Genomic DNA, 22,890 nt, shown 5'->3' with positions numbered 1-22,890 from the left:
ATACAAGAAGAAGAAACACGAGAAGAAGAAGAAGAAATAAAAGAAGACCCCAGGTCATCGTTTGGGGATTTAATTTACATTTCGTCGCAGATGTACGCCAGCCTTTGGCGTGTCAAAAATATGTGTTTCACGCATCAGCTTTGGTTCGTCAATCGCTCATATTAATCGATCAGATGTAGCAATGTGACGCTAACTTATTAGCTGCCAATCATATATTATCATGTATTGCTAGCAAACTAAGAGTGCCACCATGCTAACCAATGCTGCTACCTGACCGTAACATTGTATTTCCTTTAAAAAAAAAATTGCATGGGTTTTGGGTACAACATAGCATGTTGGATAGTCCATGTCTTTTGTGGTCTGAGACCCACTTAGCTTGTTTTTATGACATCTTGTCATTTATACATCTGCTTAAACACAGATTCATTGCAACACTGCCTGATGTAGTCATGATAAAAATTGTGGGTAAATACCAACACAAATACCCTGTCTCTGCAGGCCTCTATGAGTTGTGTCAGGAGAGCACATGATGACCGCAGTGCCTGCCAGCCTGGAGAGCCTGCGTGTTCTGTACCAGAGCGATGACTATATTGTGGTAGACAAACACTGGGACATCCGCATTGACAGTAAGATGTGGTACGAGAAGCTTACTGTCCAGGCACAGCTTCGACACCACTTTCCTCAGCTAGCAGACCCCAGCACCTACTATGGATTCAGGTCAGAGTCACAGTAATGACTTAATAGTTCACAACACTCATCGTGCTCATGAAGAGTAATAGTTTCATCAAATGTTCCAATTACCATCAGGTTTTGTCATCAGTTGGATTTCTCCACAAGTGGAGCTCTGTGTGTCAGCCTCAATAAGACAGCTGCCAGCCGGGTAAATCGCTGCTTCAAGGACCGAACTGTGACCAAAGCCTACCTTGCACTTGTATGTAGCACAATCTCTTAATGCGCGCGCACACACACACACACACACACACACACACACACACACACACACACACACACACACACACACACACACACAGGTATTGTGATATGGCATCTGCAAAGAAATATTAGTTAATAAAAACTTTTCCCCAGGTACGTGGCTGGGTGGAAGATGAGACACAAACGTTGGACTTCTCCATTGGAAAGAACTCTTCAGAAGGAAAGACACACATGATGTGCATTGAGGGGACAGAAGGTACATTTATCAACATTTGAGGGAATAATAAGCCTTTTATGTTCATAGATTTTTTTTTTTAGATTTTTACTACAATTCATAAAAAATGGAAGTGGAAAAAAAACTTGTTTGTATCATTATTGAGTTCAATGCCTTTTTTTCATATTCTGCCCAACCAAACACATGGGAAGGGCAGCATTTGTGGAGACAAAATTAATGAAGATAATTGCAGACAAATTAATTTTCCTCTGCTTTTCTTTTTCTGTCAGGTTGTGAGAACCCCAAGCTTAGCAAAACGGAGCTGACAGTATTGGAGCATGGTTTGTATGATGGAGACCCTGTCACCAAGGTGTTGCTGCAGCCGCTCACTGGTAACAGCATTTATTTGCTTTTTTTAAATCATAGAAATTGTGGATTTGTTTCTTTCCCCCTGTTTAGATACAAAGTCATTATTATTATGATTATTAAGTTATTACAGGGCTTGAAAAAACATTTGTATTTCCAAATAAAGTGGATCCTTTTTTTTGTGTTCCCCAATGCCCCTAGGAAGAACCCACCAGTTAAGGGTCCACTGCAGTGCTGTAGGCCACCCAATCGTTGGGGACTTCACCTACAGTGGTGGTGTGGATGATGCTCCCTACCGCATGATGCTGCATGCTCACCTCCTACACATTCCTCTGGAACCTCAGCCCCTGCTCGTCTTTGCTGGAGACCCCTTTCTTCCCACAAAAGATCCCAAGTGGCTCCCACAGCGCTTGTTACAAACGCTGGAAGGGACTGTGAGTGCCCTGCTGGAGCACAGGGCAAAGGAGGAGAGGAGGAGTGAAGAAGAGATCAGAGAGAGGATGAGGAAGGAGAAGGATAACAGAAGCAGGGAACAGAGGACTGCAGAGGAGAGTGAGGAGCAGAGGAGGCAGTGTCAGCGGTGGCTAAGTGAATGGGCTGGAGACTAATGTTTTATTATGTATCTTAATTTATTATTTATTACTAGCGGGAACCCGTGGAAATTCCACGATGAAACAATAATATCAGACGTTTGTTTTCTTTTTTTCTTCTTCACCATCACAAGAAAACAAACCGCTGTGTCTGACAAAGCCGTAACGGCTCCGTGTGTGTGGGACGGACGAACGTTAAGACGAAGGCCCATTCGGCGTTACGGTCCGGCCATTCAGATAGATGCCGGCTTTGTGAGTTTGGTCCTGGTGAATAAAGCATCGGGGTTCCCCACACGACAGCGTGAGGTCTGTCACAATCAAAAGAATATAAACTGTAAACTGTTTGATGAAGCCAAAACAGCGCTGTAAGTGAGAGACATAGACAAATGTGAACACCAGAGCTAACTCGGCTAGCGGCCTGATCTTCCGGGTAGACGCCGGCCAAAATGTTTGTTTTCTTGTGTACCTTTGTTGTCTTGTGTACAGTGTGTTTGCATTATATGTAAATGGACATTAAACAGAAAATAGAGTATTTTTTGTGGTGACCGCTGTTTATTTAATTCCACGATGCTCTCAGGAGCTCTTGTTCACGTGATTCTTTCTGGCAGATGCGCCGTGATTGGTTAGACACTTGATTGACAGTTAGTGGGAGGAGTTAAAAAGCGTGACACAGTGAGGTTTTCAAGTGAGCTTTTTCAAATACAGTGTATATAGGTGGGGAGATAGTTGTTTACCTATAGGGGACATTTTGAGCGTGCATGCTCCATCTTATTTACCCCTAAAGTTGCATTTAAATCCATGCTGCTCTCCTACTCTGTATATTTTTACACTTAGACATATGAATGAATGAATGAATAACATACAGTATTTACGACAAGCTTTCTGTTATTTGGTAATAGCTTCTCAGCTTGAAACCTCATCATTCAAAGGAAAAACTGTAATTTCTATGTCATCTTAGATGTCTACAAATGAACCATGCCCTGGACACGCACACTCTTGTCTTTGGACTGAGATAAGTGGTATGTTAATGAAAGCAGGTTAAACAAACATGTTCTACTGCTGGTTCGTTGACTTTCTGATGAAAACACTGCTTAAGACAACTGAGCAATTTCACAACAGCTGTGTAGTCAAAAGTTAAGTGACAAGATACCAGTCAGACAAACGAGGCAGAGGACCAAAGGTCGCTGATTGGAATAATTGCAATTTCAATTTGAATGAACAATATGTGATTATAACAAATAGAAACTGCAGTTAAGTAACGTTTTGTTAAAAAGTTTTTAAAAAAATAAAAACTCATATTTTACTTTAGTCAGCAAGAACTCTGTTCAGGATGATGCTAGATTTTCAAGCAAACATCCAGGTTTTAAGTAAATGCGATTCATTAAGTGTTATAAAGAAGAGTAAACTGTTCTTTCCACCAGTTCCCTCCACTGTCTAAAGCTATTTGTGGATGAATTTTTCCCGACAATGGGGCTTCTGGATGTACTTCTGGTATCAAGGAATAAAACAAAACACTTGAAGATGCAAAGCTCAAGTTTCAATGAAGCAATGACTGAAAGAAAGTTGTTATCTTGTTTTGAAAATTGATCAATGCAAACATTTATCAGTAAGCTCCATACAAGACACTGTTAATTTGTGATATATATATATATATATATATATATATATATATATATATATATTGTTTGGGCAAGGTCCCCATTGATCATAAAAAAATAATGCCACCAAAAATTTTGTTTAATTATGTAATTCAAATTATACACCTGGATCCTTGATTTTCCTATTCCTTTAAATAAACTGAAATTTGCTTTGTTGCACACCGAATTGCAGGGATTCGTTGACAAGCCCTTATACATGCCAGGTTTTGTCCATCGACGGTCTTTCAGTATTTCCCGAGGAAATAAAAATACTGTAATATTAAGCCTCTCTTCAAGTTTAATAGTAATCTTTGCAGTGTCTTTGCTGAGAACATCACTTAATCGGTGTAGTTTATTACACAAGAGCTGGCCAGGTTAGTACAGTACGTTACTGTTGTAGAATTTGCATAAGAATTCAAATTATTAAAGGACACAACCTGGAGAGGACCGTCACGAGAACTACATTACCCATAATGCCCCGTTCTCCGTGGAGAAACGTCTGCAGATCAGTTACAAGGAAGCGGACGACACGGCGGACTTCAGTTTAGGAAAACGGGGAACGTTTTTAACGCGATGTTTTGTCGCATGAGGTTGGAAGTGCAAATCCTTTAAAATGAGCTTCGACGTTTTGTCTTACGAGACTTTGGTGCACGCCGTGTCAGGAGCAGCGGTAAGTCCGGTCCGAGTGGAATTATTTAGGGACAAGACGGTTTATTTACAACACTGATCAGATAAAACAGATTTTTACGAAAGATTTATTTCATTCAAATTGTCAGCTTTCCTCAAAGAAATCGTATTCTCCATCGAATGGAATTTAGCTGTGAAATTAATTCCATACCAAATGGCAAAAGGCATTTTTGGAATTAATCACATTCCAGTACTAATAAGCTTCTGAGATGAAGTAAAACGCTCTAGAAGCTCCAGATCCATCATTCAAGGAAGACCTGGTTCATGATTTATGAACGTTTGTTCCTTTTATCTTTTTACATTAATGTGTGGCAAAAAATTTCCTTTACTTATTAATCAAACGGGCATCGAACTTGTCACCTTTTAGGGAGGCGTGACTGCCATGACCGTGTTCTTCCCTCTGGATACTGCCAGATTGAGGCTTCAAGGTAAGACAGAAGTGTTATTTTTGGTTAGAATTAACGTTGTCATGTGATTACTGAAGAGAATGTGTCTTTATTTGTCTTCAGTGGATGAAAATAGGAAGGCCAGATCAACTCCGGTTATTCTGAAAGAAATTATCAAAGAGGAAGGACTGTAAGTGGAAAAAATATAGACCAGATTGGATTTAATTGTGTTTCATTTGTCTTGGTTGTATATATGTTAGCTTTGTCAGTTCATATGTTTATATACAGTTTATACACTGTTCTGACAGTCTTTCCATAATATATATAAATTTTAAAAGCAGAATGCAATGATTTGTGACATTCGTGCAAGCAATACAATACAAAGATGTTAAAAGATGTTACTGTTTTTTCAAAGAACATCCTGATTGTTTTTTGTACTATGTTCAAATGTTTCTCAGATCCTACATGTAAATCTTTGTGTCTGATTCAAATTAGCATGCAGACAAGCCCAGCTGAACTGAAACTGGTTGTTTTCTCTGTTTGCTGTCCTCCATTGCAGATTAGCCCTTTACAGAGGTTGGTTCCCAGTTATCTGCAGCCTTTGCTGCTCCAATTTTGTCTACTTCTACTGCTTCCATAGTCTGAAGGCCAGCTGGCTGAGGGGAAAGCAGTCATCACCCAGCACTGATTTAATTGCAGGCTTTGCTGCAGGTAAATGTCACAAACTCGTATGATAAAAGTCTTGTCTTAGCGACTCAAGTTGTGTTATGGTCCTAACTGTCATCTGCCTCTGAGTCTTCAGGTGTTGTAAATGTGCTGGTTACCACTCCTTTGTGGGTTGTCAACACCAGGCTGAAGCTTCAAGGTTCCAACTTTCATAGTTCAGACATTCGAGTTACCACCTACAATGGCATTCGGGGTAAATGATCGTAGTCTCATTATGCTCACACTTATGTAATGTAAAGGATTTTTGCTCCAGTATTGGAGTACTCTTTAGTTATAAACTTTAAAGTTCCGTTTTTCAGTAATAGCTGATTTATTGTATTTGCAGATGCATTTATTCAGATCATCCGCAATGAGGGGTTGGGAGCTCTGTGGAACGGGACTTTACCCTCCCTGCTGCTGGTGCTTAACCCCGCCATCCAATTCATGATTTATGAGGGACTGAAGAGGCAGCTAAGGAGAGGAATTCCCAGAGAGGTTAGTGAAGAGTAGAGATGAGGAAAAGTCAAGCAAAGACCATTACTGAAGTATCAGTTGGAAACTTGAAATAATTGAAGTTAAAAGACATAGGGAACCATTGTCAATGTTTTCTTAGTTGATGTATAAAATATGCCTTTCTTATTTGTTGATTATTATGTATTTACTTTGTTGAAGCTCAACAGCATACGAATGTAGCTTCATTTAAAATAGTTATATTTATGAGTTCAACTCCAAGCACAGCTGGTATGAGAATTTTAAGATAACATAGAAAATTGACTGTTCTTACATTGGGGGATTTGGTTTATTTCACCCAAAGTGTCAAAAAGTAATAGCCTTGTGCTTTTTAAAAAAAATTCTACAGGTGCTCTAGTAATTTAAGATAAATTTGATTTAGACTTATCGAAAACAGGGACAGTACTATAGTATGATAAACACACATCTGCGCTTGTAATTAAGCAAAACTCATGTATATAAAGAATTCTTTAGATCATCCCATTATCTGGATGAACAGACATGTGAAATGCAGTCACATGGTAAGCCTGTTCTCGAGATTTTTTTTTCTCTGCCAGTCCAAGGCAAGTTGATCAGACTGAGGTAGAGGAGGAACCTATGAGGGTTTGATTCAACTGCAAGTGGTGGGACTGAAAAACAATGAGTTATAGTTTGTACACTGCCTTGAGAAGAGATTAACACTATCAAGGACCCAGAGTGAACTAGAGCCAAGGCAGTCAAAGACTGAAACATCCCGCGACACCTCTGAATTAAAATTTTTACCTGACCTACTTGCAGAGCTCAAAGATCAGAGCTAGTGCTCTGACCTACTTTCATAGATCAAAGCACTAGCTTTGATCTATGGTCTTACTTACTCTGGCCTTGTCCTTCATCATTCTATCTTATCCAGTTCCTGAGTGTGCAAAGTTAAAATTTGACCTTGACCTAGTTTTCTCAAGGTCAAGGTCATCATCTCATTTTCATCCCCTTTATCGCCCACGTAATGTGCTTTTTGTTTCATCTTTCTATTTGCAACGGTTGCGAATATATTTGGTGGACGGACAGACGAATGGACTAACGGACGTACTGACAAATACAATACACAGCTTTGAAGTGGGATGTAATAAGGTCTTTATTGATGGACTAAAATAACACAAGGGGAAAAAATGGGTGTTTGGTCAAACAATGGTGAAATATAGAGACATGCTGCACTGTATGTATACAGGGGTAGAGCAGTTGGGGGATAAGTTAAAAAGGTCAAGGTAGGATGTTTAGTGACCAATGGTGAGATGAACTACAACGGCAATGACATAGATGTCAGTGTTCATCTCACCTGTTACTGTGGACATTTTGAATCCTGTGTAAATCCTCCATACCAGAGAAGACCGTTTGGCTGCTGCTACTTTTCCCGTGATATTATGCCATGTTGCAAAAGTGTAACAATTTCTCCTTTTTCCCTTTCCAAGCTGTCATCTATTGAGGTCTTCATCATGGGTGCTGTTGCCAAAGTTATTGCCACCATCACTACATACCCACTGCAGATTATACAGTCTGTTCTTAGGGTAGGTTTTTGCATCTATGTGCCTCTTTTATATACATAGCTGCCAGTTATTTAGATTTCCAAACCCCTACACGTCTGTATAGCTTGCTTGGTTCTTTTCCACTCTTTCACGTTTCATGGAAATCAGTTAATAGTTTGACAAAATGGTACCATGTATTGAAAAGCATCCTATCCATTAGTAATTAGTATCCATTAATATTGAACTTCTCTATATAAATCTTGCGAATGGCACTTCACCGATTCTGCATCAAACTTTAACGGGTTCTCTCCTGGCCCCATCTTTTCATTTTGATTCGTGGTACTCTTGTGTAATTCTAACAAGCACACCAATAAACAAATAGACATGGGTGACACATAAATTCCTTCATGCAGTGCAAAAGACTTTACCATTGAATCATTTTTAAAAAAATGAAACGTTAATGAACAAATTGGTTGTTGTTTTTTTTCCTAACAAATACCACAGTTTGGTCAAGTCAGCGACTCAAAAGAAAAGTCAAAACTACTGTCCAGTCTCAGGACTATCAAGTCTCTGTTGGTCAGCAGAGTGAGGTGAGTGCATGTGTGACTCAAAGAACTTGCAGCAGTCAGAAAAATTGTCCTGTGTAAAAACTGGTTATGGCATGTCAAAACCAGAATAGTTTTGCTTTTGTGCCCTTAGCAAAGAGAGATCAGTCGTCTGCACAGTCACGCGATACATGAGCCAACTGTACGAAATAAGAGACATTCATATGCTCAAACCAATATCACATCTTTTGTGGTTCTAACTCAGACCTGTTTTTTTTTATAGTGGAACCTTAAATGACTACATTCACTGCGTCATTCTATTGTCAGTGGTAGAACAGTGTGGTAATCTGGATGGTGACAGATGAATAGCACAATACCTAACCATCCATTTATAACTATCTCACTGTGATCTCTTTAAGCAGGTTACAAACAGTACCTTACGCTATTTTTAACAAGTACAGTTACTTGTTTTGTTAGCATGACTAGATATTTTTCTGAATAACTGCGGAACCCAACTCTATCATCTGCTTTTTAACTTGCATCATGTTATCTCGTGCAAATGCTGAAAGCTAATGTTACCACAGAAATTGCATCACTGCAGATCATTTAAAATACAATCCTGCACTGATCATGATAAAACAACAAACAAACAAACAAAAGAAAAAGTAAGTTGACTTACAAATTAGATTTTCCGGGGTCACGCAAAAACATTTTTACATTTATCTCCCAAATCTCCTGCATGGTTTTTGGGATGTGAGCTTGCATGATGAGTCCGAAAGTTCCCATTTCAATACACTTAAGGACACGTTCACAAATACCTGTTCGCTTCTCCTAGTCCAATATGTGTGCACACAAAGAAAATAAATGAAATTCTGAAAGCATTACTCAATTTTGACAAACTGCTGTTTCACATATTAGTATATATTTACATTTGATCCTGCTTTTCTTCTATAGAAAGTATGGCATGTTGGGCCTATTCAAAGGCTTGGAGACCAAGCTGCTCCAGACGGTACTGACGGCTGCCCTCATGTTCCTTCTCTATGAGAAGATTGCCAGCTGCACCTTCAGAGTCATGGGATTGAGTGTTCAACACCACAAAAAACGCTAGCTGGTAAGACACTTCACAGCGTGTTCATATATGAATTTTGTACATAAAAGATACTTTCCTGAATTTCCCTTGGGATCATTAAAGTATATATCTATCTATCTATCTATCTTATGTAATAGAAAGTTCAGATTATTTAGTCTATGTATTTTTCATACTATGTACTATGTAGTTTGTTAATCCTGCATGGTATTGTCACTTAATTACTCTTCATGTCATTATGAAGCAGTTTGAAGAAGTTATTCTTGATTGTTATCTATGTCTTTATTTTGTATTTATTCACACAAATACTTAGGTTAGTACTGCAAGGGCTGTGGGGACAATCTGTCTCCTGAAAACCTCTTGTTGTGTTAGAACAGCAGCCACAGTTGCCCTAGCTTCATAATTAATTTTTTTCAACTGCTTCATCCGCTGTTGCGGGTCGTGGGGAGCTGGAGCCTATCCCAGCTCACTAAGGGTGTGAGACGGGGGAAACTCCAGGTGCAACACCAGTGCACTGTGGAGCCACAAAGAGACATTGACAAACATGACAGCGCTACCCACTGCCACCCCCTAACTTCATAATCCTATTTATAATTATTTACTTATCTCAAGACATCATCTGGCGTTCTCTAAAAACAAGAAATACATTTGGTAAAAATACAGTGCAGAAACAAAACCAATTTCTTCCACAGACTCATTGCTCTCATTCTTAACCCTCAGGATCACCTCAGTCTATCTACTTGTCCACTGAGTGACTGAAGGAGGCCCACAACCAGTCTCCCATCAGACCGCCTGGGCATCCTGATGGTTAATGTCAGCTTGACACAACAGGAACTATTTGTTTACTTTCAGCAATGCTGTGGAACCTTAAGCTTCCATACTGTAAAGCAAAAGACTCCATGTATGTACAACCCAACAACAGAATGATGACCACAGTGTCATAGTTTTTTGAAAGTTATATACTTGTCTTGAATTTGGTGCTTGCACTTCATTATACAACAGTGTTGGGACAATGGCAACAAATGACTGGAAATGTTGGGAAGTGCTACAATACCTAGAGTAATGTCTGAAAATCAGATAAACTGATTGTGCTTGGTTGGTGGGTAGGGGGAGGAATACCGCACTGACAGATAATGCAATGGCTGAAGAATGTTTGTTGATGTAAAACTGTAATGGATTTTGGGATTTCCTTACCTACAGTCACAGTATCATTAAAAATTAAGAGAATGTTCTGTACACATCAATCTGATTTATTTGTATGGCCGTTTACACCAGTCAAAACACTGACCAAAGTGCTTTCCAATTTAAAAAAAAAAAAATTACATAAAACAGAGCCATAGAAATATACACCAACATGTATGTACTCAATCCTGGAACAAGATGTTAAAACAACTGAAAACGCTAAAAAATACTTGTTTTAAAAGAAAACCAAACTGGATTGTGAAGGCAAACCTCACGTGGCTTCATTTTCTCTGTACCACGTGTGACTCCGAAGTATGACCGGGATGACGTGACTGAAGCTCACTTTGACATTACGTAAGCGCACCAGCAGCATTTGGATCACCCGGAATAACAAATAGTATCAAAGTTAATTTGTGCCTTTCGAACACTATGGCTTCAACAACCACTAAGGAAACTGAGAAGCACTGTGTCCTATGCTGTGAAGAGGTCGACATTTTCGCCCTAGGAAAATGTGACCACCCGGTTTGCTACAGGTGCTCCACCAAGATGAGGGTGTTGTGCGACCAAAAGTACTGCGCTGTGTGCCGAGAGGAGCTCGATAAGGTGGGGTTCCGTTCAGCACTGTGGTCCGTGGATGGCTCGTGATGGTGTTAGCTAGGCCGCACTATTCTTTCAGCTTTTTAATGGATAACAAGCTTATATATTTGACTGATAAAACTTCATATAGTTTCGTAGCTAATGAAAAATTGTGATTTGGGTAAAGCATAGTGTACAAGGTTCTCTAAAAACTACCCAGATTTCATGTTTCTCCCTGTCATTAGCTTAGCCAAATAAGCTCTGGCAGCTCTAGCAAGTCTTTCGGGTGTGTTAGCCTGTTAGCTCAACCTGAAGTCAATTAGATTTAGCTAACAGGCTGGCGTACGGAAGAGATAGTTGACTATTCCGATTCAATAGGCTTTATCCCGTTATCTCGTCCTGTAGTGAATGAATTGTCAGTGTATATTAAGGTTCTAAAGCACCGGCAATCACCTCCGAGCACTCCAGTATGAGCAAGTTTACATGATTATGGTGTTATGGTTTGGTAGGATTAGTTAGACTTTGTGAAATTAAAAAAGCATTTTCAAGTACCATTACAGCCGGATGTTGCTATTGTCAGGGTCTATGCTTTATAAGAATGCATTCCCATAATTATTAGACAACTAACTGATATATAAATGATGTTTTTCCTTATGTTTCTCTGCTTAGCCAAGGGGGTCAGAAAATTGAAAAAGAAATTATTGTTTTGCATCCTGATTAAATTGTGTTATTAGGTGGTGTTTGTGGAGAAACGTGTGACCTTCTCAGGTCTGCCATACCAACAGTTCCACTGTGAGAAGAAGCATGATATCTATTTTAGCAACGAGAAGATCCATTCTCAGTACAGGTACAGTTCTGTTTAACTCTCCAGTCTTCATAATGTGTTGTCCATATATTGTTAAATAGGGTTAACTCTTACAATACCTTAGGATTAAGAAACCATAGTAATTGGACAGAGTTAAGGAAAAACCCAAAACAATTGAGGCAACACTTGTGGTTTAACAGCTGTTGTGTTTCTGTCACACTTTTGGTATGTATATAGTGAAGCAAATAGAAAGATAGATTCATACGCTGGAGCAATTCATGTTGGTTAATAATTGTCCTTGTGTATCTGTCGTCAGGCGTCTGCTGATGTCAGAGTGCCTACATTGTTCAGAGACTAAGGTCTTCTCTAAGTTTGAGGATCTGCAGCAACACATGAGGAGGCAGCACAAACTCTTCTGTTGTAAACTCTGCACCACGCATCTCAAGGTATGCTCACAGTTAACCAATTGGTTCATTAGCATGTCAGTTAATCCTCAGAGTCAGAGTCAGTTCAAGGCTCACCTAAAGGATAGTCTTCACTAGTACACGTGCTAGTGTACAGTATATCAGATGATGGTTGTTAAGAACAGTGGTGAAATGCCATGGATGGACACAATAGGTGTGTTTGAATAATACTATGATATAGTACAGTGCCGTGACACACACACAAATACATATGCAGAATTTATTTTAGCTCAAGAAAGTAGTGCATCCCTGCAAACTTCGCACAGAGTGGGATGCAAACCCGGAATTGCTTTGCTGTGTGACGACAGCGCTACCCATTGCCACCCCTGGTCAATTTTAATAAGGCTGAAACAAACAGATGAGTCTTGTGAAGAGAAACTTGCGCAAGATCAAAACGCAATGCTGATTTCTGGGTTTGAAATTTAAGTGGAGAAATAGATCAATTGTGACTATTTTTGTAGAATGGAAGTAAAGAAAATTTCCAATATTGCGGAAAAAGGTAGCACAATTTTTTATTTTTTATTTTAAGTATTTAAAGCTTGCGTCCCAGGGACGCACGATCATCAGACAACGTGCATCATCAAAGGCGCAAACGAGAACACTGCACATGTACTGTACAGTGGATATAAAAAGTGTACACACCCCTGTTCAGATGCCAGGTTTTCATGATTTAAAAAAATGACAGCATGTCAGTACAACAGAATCACTTCGATAGTGGGAGCTCTACACCAATTTTGGACACGTTAAGTATAGTATTAGTATGAAACAGTTGAAAAACCATTCAACATCATCAATGTTAGAAGCATGGATTTTTGCATGGAGGGATATCATTGAGACTTTAAAGAGCATGTTGATATCTTTTGACAATATAGCATGTGTAATTGTTAAAGTGTCTAAAAAAACTAGTTAATTCATGGATAAACACTGTCTTTAAAAGGGAAAAATATAAAAAAAGTTCTTATTTTGGACCGTAGACTGCAGCATTTTGCAGAATCTAATGCCATTTTCAAACATTTTTAATGAAGTGTAAATTTACACTTAATGAAGTGTAAATTAGCACAGCATTTATTGGGTATTCTGGTAATAGTGATGCACTTGGTCATCTTTTTGCTGATTGAAGGAGAAATGAAAAAAAAAATCTTTACATGGACATTTCAGGATCATTGGTAAATATTGTCGATCTTTTTTTTTCTAGTAATAGTTGTGTTTACCTCTGCATTGTCATCTGCACTGTGAATTTATTAAAGGATTTTGATCTATTTATGCCACTTAATATTCCTAACTTCAAATCCTCCAAATAATGAAACTTTACTGAAACAAATACTTTGAAATGATGCTCGAACAGTACAGTTTTATCTTATAAATATTTTGTTTCTCATTCCTCAATGGTCGGTATCAAGTTAGCTGAAACATGTCTAAAATAAGTATTTCAGAAGATTAAGATCACAAACTATTGCTCAGTGGTTTAACTGTTATTCTTTTTATTCCAACCAGATCTTCTCACATGAGCGTAAATGGTACGACCGTAAGGAACTAGCACGCCACCGAGCGTATGGAGACCCAGATGACACCAGTCACAGAGGACACCCGCTCTGCAAGTTTTGTGATGACCGTTACTTGGATAATGATGAGCTGCTGAAACATCTCCGTAGGGACCACTTCTTCTGTCATTTCTGTGATGCAGATGGTTCTCAAGAATACTACAGGTATGTGGATCCATTTCATATTCCATTAAAACCATGGATCAGTTTTCTAACTGCTTAAAAGAAATTGATTTTCCAAATTAAAACAAAACCGCATTTTTATTTTTTCAAACCTGATCCCAGTGATTATCAGTGCCTGAGGCAGCACTTCAGAGAGAGTCACTATCTGTGTGAGGAAGGCAGCTGTGCCACAGAACAGTTCACCCATGCATTCCGCTCTGAGATCGACTTCAAGGCCCACAAGGTTGCAGCACACAGCAAGAACCGGGCAGAGGCTCGACATAACCGCCAAATCGAACTACACTTTAACTACGCCCCAAGACAACAAGGAAGAAATGAGGGTTGGTGAGATTTTATCATTCTGTGTTCATGTCAAGGTTTTTTTAGTCAAGTAAAGCTAAAATGGACAACATAACCAAGTATAGAAAAACATTACAGTTGAGAGAAATAAAGAGGTAATCTAAACGTACATGTAAAAATACATGTGACTATCAAATTTGTCGTCATAGCAATCATAAGAGGTAGTGGTGTGTGTGTTTGTACTGCACCTGAAAGAGAAAAGATTGGTTCATGACATGCAGTTCGCACATAGCCTTCGAGAATGTCAGTATGACTGAGGGTCACCTGTCTTCACAAAGCCTTGTGTTCATATTATGGTGATTCTGAGCGTGTTAAATCTTATCGTAATCAAGCTGAAATGAGGAAAAATTAACTTCAGCTATTTGAGAACAAAATTCAAAACGTGTGTGTGTCCTTAGGTCTGATGGCAAATGAGGACTATGATGAAATGAGTCGATCAGTCAGAGGAGGGAGGCCTCAGAGGGCACAGAAGAGCTGGAGGTACTCCCGGTGAGTCTGCTGACTAATTTTCTTGTAAATGTTCTTGAGAAATGACTGAATTGATTAATCGATTATCAAAGTTGTCGGCAGTTAATTTTCACTCGTTTGAACAACCAATCAACTGTCCAACAGAGAGGATGAGGACAGAGAGGTAGCGGCTGCTATGAGGGCCTCCATGGCTGAGCACAGACAGGAGAGACGAGTGGCGTCTGAAAGGAGTGTTGCCAAACATGGCCGAGAGGACAGGGTGGAGAGAACGGATCAAGAAGAAAACAAGAATGGGGTTGGTCCCATCAGACCTCCAGGTGAAGAAAAGAAAGGTTAAAAAGTTGCTTGGTAGTTGGTATAAAGTGCGCCCTCATGCATTCGCGCATCAACGCTCGCGACTTTGCTTCATTGCGGATTTTTGGTAGGTAGTCACGTGATACCGTACGCACATTCTATTGGCTGACGGCGTCTGGAAGTGTGCTACGTTCCGTGAGTCTTGGACTTACGTGAGACACAAAAGTGCTTTAAACAGATGGCAAGAGTGTGAGAAAAGGTAATACAGGTCGAAGGTGGTTTAATATCATTATGGGGAGGGTCAAAAACATTTAAATTACCGTAAAAAATAAAATAGTTTGTCGCTCTATCGTGGAATTCGTTAATCACGTGTGGTTCCTGGAACGCATTACCCGCAAGGAATGAGGGCGCACTGTATTCATCAATTCCAAGTAATTAAGCTGCAAATGCTGATGTAAGTGTTGGGGAAGCAGGATTTTTTGTGCTGATGTTTTCCTGTTGCCTCCTCGTTCACAGTAAGAACAATGAAGAGCCCTGATCCAGAACAAGATGACCTCCCAGCTTTAGGGGCCACGGCTGCCACATCCATGTAACGTTTTTAATAGAGCTCAAACTAAAACTCTTAACACACCATGGTTTTCTCTTTTTGATTTCGATTTTTTGTTTGCCTTCCTCCAGTGTAAAACCAGCTCCAATGGAGGTAACAACGTCCCATACAACTTTAAAAGAAGATGACTTTCCCAGCCTGTCGGATGTTACTGTTTTATCACCCATGACCCCGGCTTACTCTGCCCAACCAAAGAAAGTGCTCCCTGTCAAAGAAGAGGATTTCCCTGCTCTCGTATCAAAAATACAGCCTTTGAGAACGGCGCCACGCATCAACTCCGCCTGGGCCAACAATGGTGCTGTAGTTAAACCCTCCGCCCAGCCACCTCCTCCCACCAAACAACCCCCTCCTCTCTCCTCTTTGACCTCTGTCCCTATGGCCCTCTCATCCTCAAGCCTTACGTCTTCACGCAGGAAAAACAAAGTGAGGGAAAAAGGGAGGGCAGTTTCTTCCCGGTCCCCTCCTTCTGATGATGAGAGCGGAGGGCTGACACAGCAAGAGTTCCGCTCGGTGCCCACAATGTTGGATATCTCCTCTCTGCTCACTGTTAAAGGAAGCAGCAGCAAACCACTTCCTTTAACCTCCAACTCTCCAGACCAGATCCCCAACCCTGATCCACCGACTTTAAAAACTAGCAAGAAGAACAAAAGGCAAAAGAACATGGCTGCTCCCTCTACATCCACATCTTCAGTTTTAGGGATGACGCAAAGTGTGAACGCGACCTTGGCGGAAACGGCGGCGCAGAAGGAGAATGTTCCGCACAAGACTTGGAACAACGCCGTGTCTGGAGCTGTGACCGCAGCGCTGACGAGTGCATTAGCTAATGGTTACCCTGAGAAGTCATCACCTGTTATTAAGGAGGCAGTCGCCGTGGCACCCCATCCAAACATAGATGCTCTTCTTGAAAAAGAAGAGGAATTCCCTGCCCTCCAGACCAAGACACCACCACCAGGTACACCGATCTGCCCATTCCCTAAATGTAATGATCAGATAATTCCTGAGGGATGTTCCCAAATGAGTGTCCACTTTGCCGCAGTCATTTATTTATATTTTTATCAGTATTAAGGTTCATGAAAGTTCATGCATTGGGGGGGGGGTGACTGCTGAATTTCCAGCTGTCTAGCTGCTCTAAAAGCCACCTGAGAAGAAATTCTGAAATTTCTGTTTTTTAGGGTTATTGCTGTTAATAGACTTTGGAGCACTGTTTTGTCATGTTTGTCCCTCAGGCTTCAAGAGCTGCTTCCCAGGGAAGGCCTCCACAAGGCCTCCGCCTCCCCCTGGATATGGACTGTCAGCCACTCCAAAGCCTCCCCCAGGATTCACGGGAATCCCTCTAAACAGCAACGTGGTGGATCCTGCTTCTTCTGCGGTCAACCTGTGAGGCGCTCTCCTTTCAGGATGTTTAGACGGAGTCACGTGGATGTATTTGTCCAACACTAAGTGAATGTGTGTTTCTTTTTTCAATTTGCCAGCCCCCCCGAGGTTTCAACCAACACATATTTGGTGCCAGAGGACTTCAATCAGAGGAACTTGGAGCTGATCTTGTCCATTAGAAGATACCTTGACAATGACGAGTCAAGGTTCAACGAGTTTAAAAACTACTCTGCACAGTTCAGACAGGTATTCACTATGTAATAATCAGAAGTATGAACCGGAATGTTTGTTTTTTCATCATAGATGGGTGTACATCAATAATTGGTATTTTTGAAATAGAAACAAGTACTCAAAACTATGTGCAAACAAAGATATCTTTAAAAGCAGAGTTCTGACTTTGAACTGATTTCTTGCCTTCTCTGTTTCCTAGAGTGTGATATCAGCAGCCCAGTACCACGGCAGCTGTAAGGACCTGCTTGGAGAAAACTTCAACCGGATCTTCAACGAGCTACTGGCTCTCTTGCCGGACACTGGCAAGCAGCAGGAGCTCCTGATGGCCCACAAAGACAGCAAAGTCATAGAGAAGCAGTCGGGTTCTGGAGGAGGAAAGAAAAACAAGAACAAGAAGAATGTTTGGCAGACTCCAATCACTGCAGCTCACGCTGCAGCAGAGCTGGACTGTCAGGTGTGCCCCACTTGCAGACAGGTACTGGCCCACAAAGACTTCAACTCCCACAAGACATTGCACATCGGGGAGAATGATGAATTTCCTTCCCTACAGTCCATTAGCCGTATAATCAGCTAATGGTCTGTAGTTGTTTCACTGTTTCTATTGCTGAAGTGGGACAGATGTTCAGTTACCACTGGCCCTTCAAACCCCTCCGGCAGCTGGTATGGAAAAAGTTTCCTGTATGAGCACGACCCAGTTTGGACTTCAGGAATAACATCTTATGACATGTCAGGATTTAAAGATGGTTTATGAGGTTGCTTTGTCTTTGATTTTCATTATGTTGGATGTGTGTAAATGGTGTCACTCAGAGTTTCACTCACATTTCCACTTACACCACTTTAGGAGGTATCCAGCTGGCACTGGTCGAACCAGAACCCAGAATTTATTTTAAACAGGAGAGACATGCTGAGGCTTTACCTGAACACATTGCTCCCTCGTACAGAAATGATATTGAGTTAGATTTTTTGTTTTCACATTATGACAAAATGGTTTTGGACAAAGTCTGTATAATTGGTGAAATTACAAAATAAATGCAATTATGTTCGGTTCAGAAATAAATCATATTTAAACTATGCCAGAGTGGTTGGAAGAAAACGGTGAGAATATTTTGGAATACATTGTTTCAACTTTGTCTTTTCACTTAGTTTGTTCAATGACCAACTGAATTGGAACAAAATGAAGTGTCCTTGTTTTTTCTTCAGAGTTACATCTATAGACTGGTATCATGCGGAAATAATGAAATGAGGCACTGTTTTTTTGGTTGTTTTTTTCCAAAAGACTGCATCCCCCCCCCACACACACACTCACACTGCAGTATAGCTTTACATACAAGTGTCATAAAACTTAACACTTATTAACATAGGTGACTGGTGGTTCTCTTCTACATAGCATCCAAAAAAACCACCTAGGTTCACCAAATGCAGCAGAAATGTCAGATTTCACGTTGTCTTATGCGTGCTAGTTTGAGAGTCTGGGCATCATTTCATGATCTACACCAGGGGTATTCAATTAAGTCACTGAGGTCCGGTTATAAAAATTTCTTAGTAAAAGGTCCGAACACAAGTCCAGTTTGTGTCGTACAGCCGGCCCCTTATCATTATCAATTTTCAATGCAGGATATGTTTAAGTGAGTGCACAACTAGCTCTTTTACCTCACCATAAATAAAAAAGTAGACCCAGGCGAATAAATTTCAAATCTTTGTTAGATTGAAGAACACACAAATCTCAGAATTAAAAATAAAGTGCAAAAATCTGAGTAATCCTTTTTCCTCGTAAATTTAAGATGTCCCAGCCTAAAGAACTGAAGGCTAAACTTCATGTTAAAAAACCCCTAACATCTTCAGAAAGCATTTTTCCCCTTTTTCAGGGGAAAAATGCAAACAGAACTTTTTTCATGAGAGAAAGGGGCATGTGGCCTGCCAGTAATTTACTTGTGAACAAGGTTACTTGTGCACAAGGTATGCACAGAGCACACCTTGACTGTTTTGGAAAGCTCCCACTGTTTGGCACAGCCCCCCTCTTTTCCCACCATGACAAGGTGGTGGAAAAAAAGAGGGTGGTGGTCTCTGTCATCTGTGGTGACAGAGACCACCTGCTTCAGATCTATGTCCCTTTGTCAGCATCTTATTGCTACATACATGCCCCCTCCTCTTGTGTTAGTGGTGTTACACCAGCAGAGCTCCTTGTCTTTGTGAAGGAACCTGACACACACAAAAGCTGGACATTACCAGTAACATCTGTAGACCCCTCAGTGGCCACAGATATGCATGGTGCTCTCTGAATATCTGCATCAAGCTGTTAATATTTCTGATTTTCTGGTTGCTGTTGAAGCCGACATTGAAAGTTTTTGCCACACATCTCATCTGTTTTCCCTCAGATAATGTCGCAACAACAGCTTTTAAGCACTTATTTAGAACTTTCCCATCACTAAAAGACGTTTTCTGTTGCTCCAACATCCACAATGCCTTTAGTGAACACTCGTTTGCATTTTGCTCTGCTATTTTGTCCTCAGCTCAGACTTCAGGAGATAATTCTTCGCAAAAGCTCTGTGCTTTGTTTCGTAGTGGCGCTTCATGTTATTAATTAGTGCTACCGGCTCAGGCTATATGAGGTAAAATGGCTTTGAACTGCCTGACGGAGAAATAAACAAATTTCTCCGTCCACTCATCGTTAACCAGCGGTTTTCCTCATTAACCTCCCTTCGTTTGGAGCTCTTCTGTCTTCACCGTCTCCCCTCTGTTCTCCTGTAGTGGTAAACTCAGCGGTAACAGCAGCGAGCTGTCTCACTTCCTGGTGCGATGACAAACAGGTAAACAAACAATCTGATTGGCTGTACTGAGTGGCGCTATTACCGTATTAACGGGAGGAGCAGCGCCCGCTGTCTTTAGCCGCGACCGTCAGAAAAAATGCTCCCAAGAAAATTTACTCTCTTGAATTTATCAGAGTGGTCACGGGGCCCGCCATTTGGTGACCCCTGATCTACACAGTGAATCTGGACCACAGGTGAATGCAGAATTGAATTTTAGATTATTTTCATCTTAAAATGCGATCACAGAGCATGATTTTTTGCTCCTCGTTCCAAAGCTACCATACTGACAGAAATAACCCAGACACAAAGAGCTTGACTGGTGATATCCAGAACTAAGTTGCAGACTGAACATTTGCACATTTTCAACAGAGAAGCGCCTTTCACTAGGAGAAAGGTTATCTGATCCACTGGGTTGGTGTGAAGGGAGAAGCTTTGAGACTCCCTATCTCACACCAGCGAATTCTAACCATAAACCGACCCAAAGCTCTGCGGTCTGAAGGAAGGATCCCACAACACAAAGATGGACACAAACTTTAATAATTTTTTAAACACTCTCAAATCGCAAATGTTTCTAAATGTAATAAAACAGATCGTTGAAGGTAATGGTCTGACTTCAATCAGACGTCTGATGTCTGAAATTCAAGATAGCATTTATACAGAGGGGCATTTAGGAATAATGCAGTAAGGCAACAGAAAAGTTCAGAAGAAACCTTAAGAGAAGCAACTCTCTGGGTCCTTGATGTAACACTGAAAACAAATTTTAATTTTAATTTTAACAGGATCATTGACATTGAGATGAGTCAAATCCAAAGACAACACAGAAGAATATCAGGTATAGGTACGTTCATGTGGAACCAAAGAGAACAGACCACACCCTTAATTTGGGCATTTACAGTTTAATGAAAGCAGTAAATGTAAACACTTAAGTACTACACTTATTCTGTCATATTTTCTTCCTCCTCTTCATTTTCTACCTCTTCATCATCTTCATCAAAATATTTATCCTCTGCGTCTCTGCTGACGATGTCCAAGTTGTCATAGTCCGGGTTCTCATCCACTTCACTGTAGTGGATAAACAAATAAACACATCACGTGAAGTTTGGTTCCAGCAGTGACTTTTCCTGAAGAGAATGCTTCATTTCACGGTTTGTCATCAACCATGTTGTCCTGTTATGTAATGAACAACCCTAGAACATAAGTTAGTCCTAATTACTTCTTTAAAGCTCCAAAGGTTCTGCTCAGGATATTTACTGAAAACCAATGAATTACCCTCTAAGCTAATTACTGTCAGTGTTTAATAATGTGGAAGCCCATAGATGGTGTTGCTGACCTGTAGTTGAAATCTTTGTCTTTCCCATCGAGGAAGCGCTGGTGCATCTGACTGATGAACTCCTCCCTGAGCAGAGCCTTCTCCTCTGGGGTGGGCTCCACCCCCTGCTGCTGCACAGAATACTCTATGGTAGATTGGAAGACATATGATAAGGAATCAGAGAAAGAGAGGGATGGAAAGAAAAAGCAGAAGAGACAAACTTTTCTTGCTTTGCAACCCACAAAGACAAACCACCTACTCCCTCTCTTACCATCCTCTTCTTCATCCTCCTCCTCCTGTGCTCCTTCCTCTCTCTCCTGCTCTGCTTGTAGGCGATCCTGGATGAGATGCTCCTGGTAAGTGTTGAGGAGGAGGTGAGCGAGACCTCCCGTTCCAGCCTCAGGTTCCCCCATTACATTAGCTCCCTGAGAGCGCTCCAGCACCTACATGGTCATTGAGAAATTAATTGAAAATACAAACTCAAAGAGTTCAAAAAATGGAACTGTTAATTTTTAACAGATTACATATCAGCACAGGAACATGAACTTACCTCCTCATCAGTTAAATACTGGCCAATGTATTGTTCATACAGCAGGGGCTCCCTCAGTCGCATCTGTTCCTCACTGAAATACTGACCCTCTGGAAAGACAAAAAAAGATGGGAGACAAGAAAAGATGTAAAAGAACTTAAAATAAATTTCTATGATATTTGATGTCATTTACAGGGGTAGAGTGAGAATTTACATAAATCTTTATGATCATCATTGTTGAAAGGGATGGATCCCCTACCTTTCTGCAGGGCTCTGAGGGCGGCATAGCGCTGGTTTCGAACCCTGGTCCTGTTAGTGCTCGCTGCAGCTCGTCTCTGGATCACTTTGCTGTAGTGCTGAGCCCTCGGATCTGAGCAGACATGAGCGAATGCTGACAGGTCCTCGGGTCTGAGCCAGGCCTTGGGTTGGGAAAAATAAGGCCACATAATAGTTTTCACTTTGGACTGTGTTCACTCATCATGTCATTTATTCAGCAAAAATATAAAGGCAGATACACTTGTTTAAATATGATCATGTGTACGTCATGATAAAAATGGTCTTGCACTTGATAAATGTGTGCAAATAAACACGCAAACACCCTGGGATATGTGCACATACGTAGTACCGCTCCAGAAACACCAGCGGTCTGCTCTTGTACTGCTGCAGCAGCTCCTCTCTGCGCTCCTCCAGGGTCATGTCTGGGTCTCCAATCTGCTGGCTCCGAACTGGGCCAGCACTCATGGCGATGGCTTCCACCATGTTATTTACACAAGCAGACTCAGCTTTACTCACGTTCTGTACCACAAACAAATTACAATCAGCTATCTAAGTAACGACCAGTAGATGAACGATCGGATACGCTGATCTCACCGGGGTGTCTTGTCGCGGCTGTTTGGTTTCTGGGATGCTCTTTCGGTGATATATCGGGGACTGTGTCACCACTTTTTCTGGCGACTTGCTCTTTTCCTCTCTATCATAGAAATTCGGTTTAACGCGAGGCTCAATTTCACCCCACATGGTTT

General features: G+C 40.8%; 4 protein-coding genes across 4 annotated transcripts in view; 3 read left to right on the top strand and 1 right to left on the bottom strand.

The window, feature by feature from the left end:
* On the top strand, positions 1-2,627 carry rpusd1 (RNA pseudouridine synthase domain containing 1). The gene is made up of 6 exons (XM_068337240.1): positions 1-143; positions 499-717; positions 808-931; positions 1,087-1,189; positions 1,438-1,539; positions 1,715-2,627. Exons 2-6 carry the CDS (start codon positions 527-529, stop codon positions 2,119-2,121), a joined length of 927 nt encoding a protein of 308 aa, XP_068193341.1. The 5' UTR covers positions 1-143; positions 499-526; the 3' UTR covers positions 2,122-2,627.
* Positions 2,628-4,255: 1,628 nt separating this feature from the next.
* On the top strand, positions 4,256-10,390 carry slc25a17 (solute carrier family 25 member 17). Its single transcript, XM_068337154.1, has 10 exons — positions 4,256-4,410; positions 4,795-4,855; positions 4,937-5,003; positions 5,373-5,524; positions 5,616-5,732; positions 5,865-6,013; positions 7,474-7,569; positions 8,032-8,117; positions 9,027-9,183; positions 9,880-10,390. Exons 1-9 carry the CDS (start codon positions 4,354-4,356, stop codon positions 9,178-9,180), a joined length of 939 nt encoding a protein of 312 aa, XP_068193255.1. The 5' UTR covers positions 4,256-4,353; the 3' UTR covers positions 9,181-9,183; positions 9,880-10,390.
* A 294-nt stretch (positions 10,391-10,684) lies between these two features.
* Positions 10,685-18,465, top strand: znf598 (zinc finger protein 598). The gene is made up of 12 exons (XM_068336483.1): positions 10,685-10,944; positions 11,652-11,764; positions 12,039-12,168; positions 13,681-13,892; positions 14,013-14,230; positions 14,648-14,738; positions 14,862-15,034; positions 15,528-15,600; positions 15,690-16,570; positions 16,845-16,995; positions 17,091-17,238; positions 17,423-18,465. Exons 1-12 carry the CDS (start codon positions 10,771-10,773, stop codon positions 17,795-17,797), a joined length of 2,739 nt encoding a protein of 912 aa, XP_068192584.1. The 5' UTR covers positions 10,685-10,770; the 3' UTR covers positions 17,798-18,465.
* Positions 18,466-20,549: 2,084 nt separating this feature from the next.
* The window catches only part of ccdc97 (coiled-coil domain containing 97), a 2,904-nt gene continuing 563 nt past the window's right edge, over positions 20,550-22,890 (bottom strand). Inside the window, exons 1-7 of the mRNA XM_068337149.1 lie at positions 22,739-22,890; positions 22,487-22,663; positions 22,128-22,287; positions 21,890-21,978; positions 21,611-21,782; positions 21,361-21,484; positions 20,550-21,092 (exon numbers count right to left, since the gene is read on the bottom strand). The exon at positions 22,739-22,890 is cut by the window's right edge and continues 563 nt beyond it. Of these exons, the coding sequence (XP_068193250.1) occupies positions 20,966-21,092; positions 21,361-21,484; positions 21,611-21,782; positions 21,890-21,978; positions 22,128-22,287; positions 22,487-22,663; positions 22,739-22,885 (996 nt within the window). The 5' untranslated portion in view covers positions 22,886-22,890 and the 3' untranslated portion in view covers positions 20,550-20,965. The remainder of the gene's footprint in view (positions 21,093-21,360; positions 21,485-21,610; positions 21,783-21,889; positions 21,979-22,127; positions 22,288-22,486; positions 22,664-22,738) is intronic.

This window comes from Antennarius striatus, chromosome 16 (genome assembly GCF_040054535.1).
Source record: "Antennarius striatus isolate MH-2024 chromosome 16, ASM4005453v1, whole genome shotgun sequence".
In the NCBI taxonomy this organism is placed as follows: domain Eukaryota; kingdom Metazoa; phylum Chordata; class Actinopteri; order Lophiiformes; family Antennariidae; genus Antennarius; species Antennarius striatus.
This window is presented reverse-complemented; position numbering and strand designations above follow the sequence as displayed.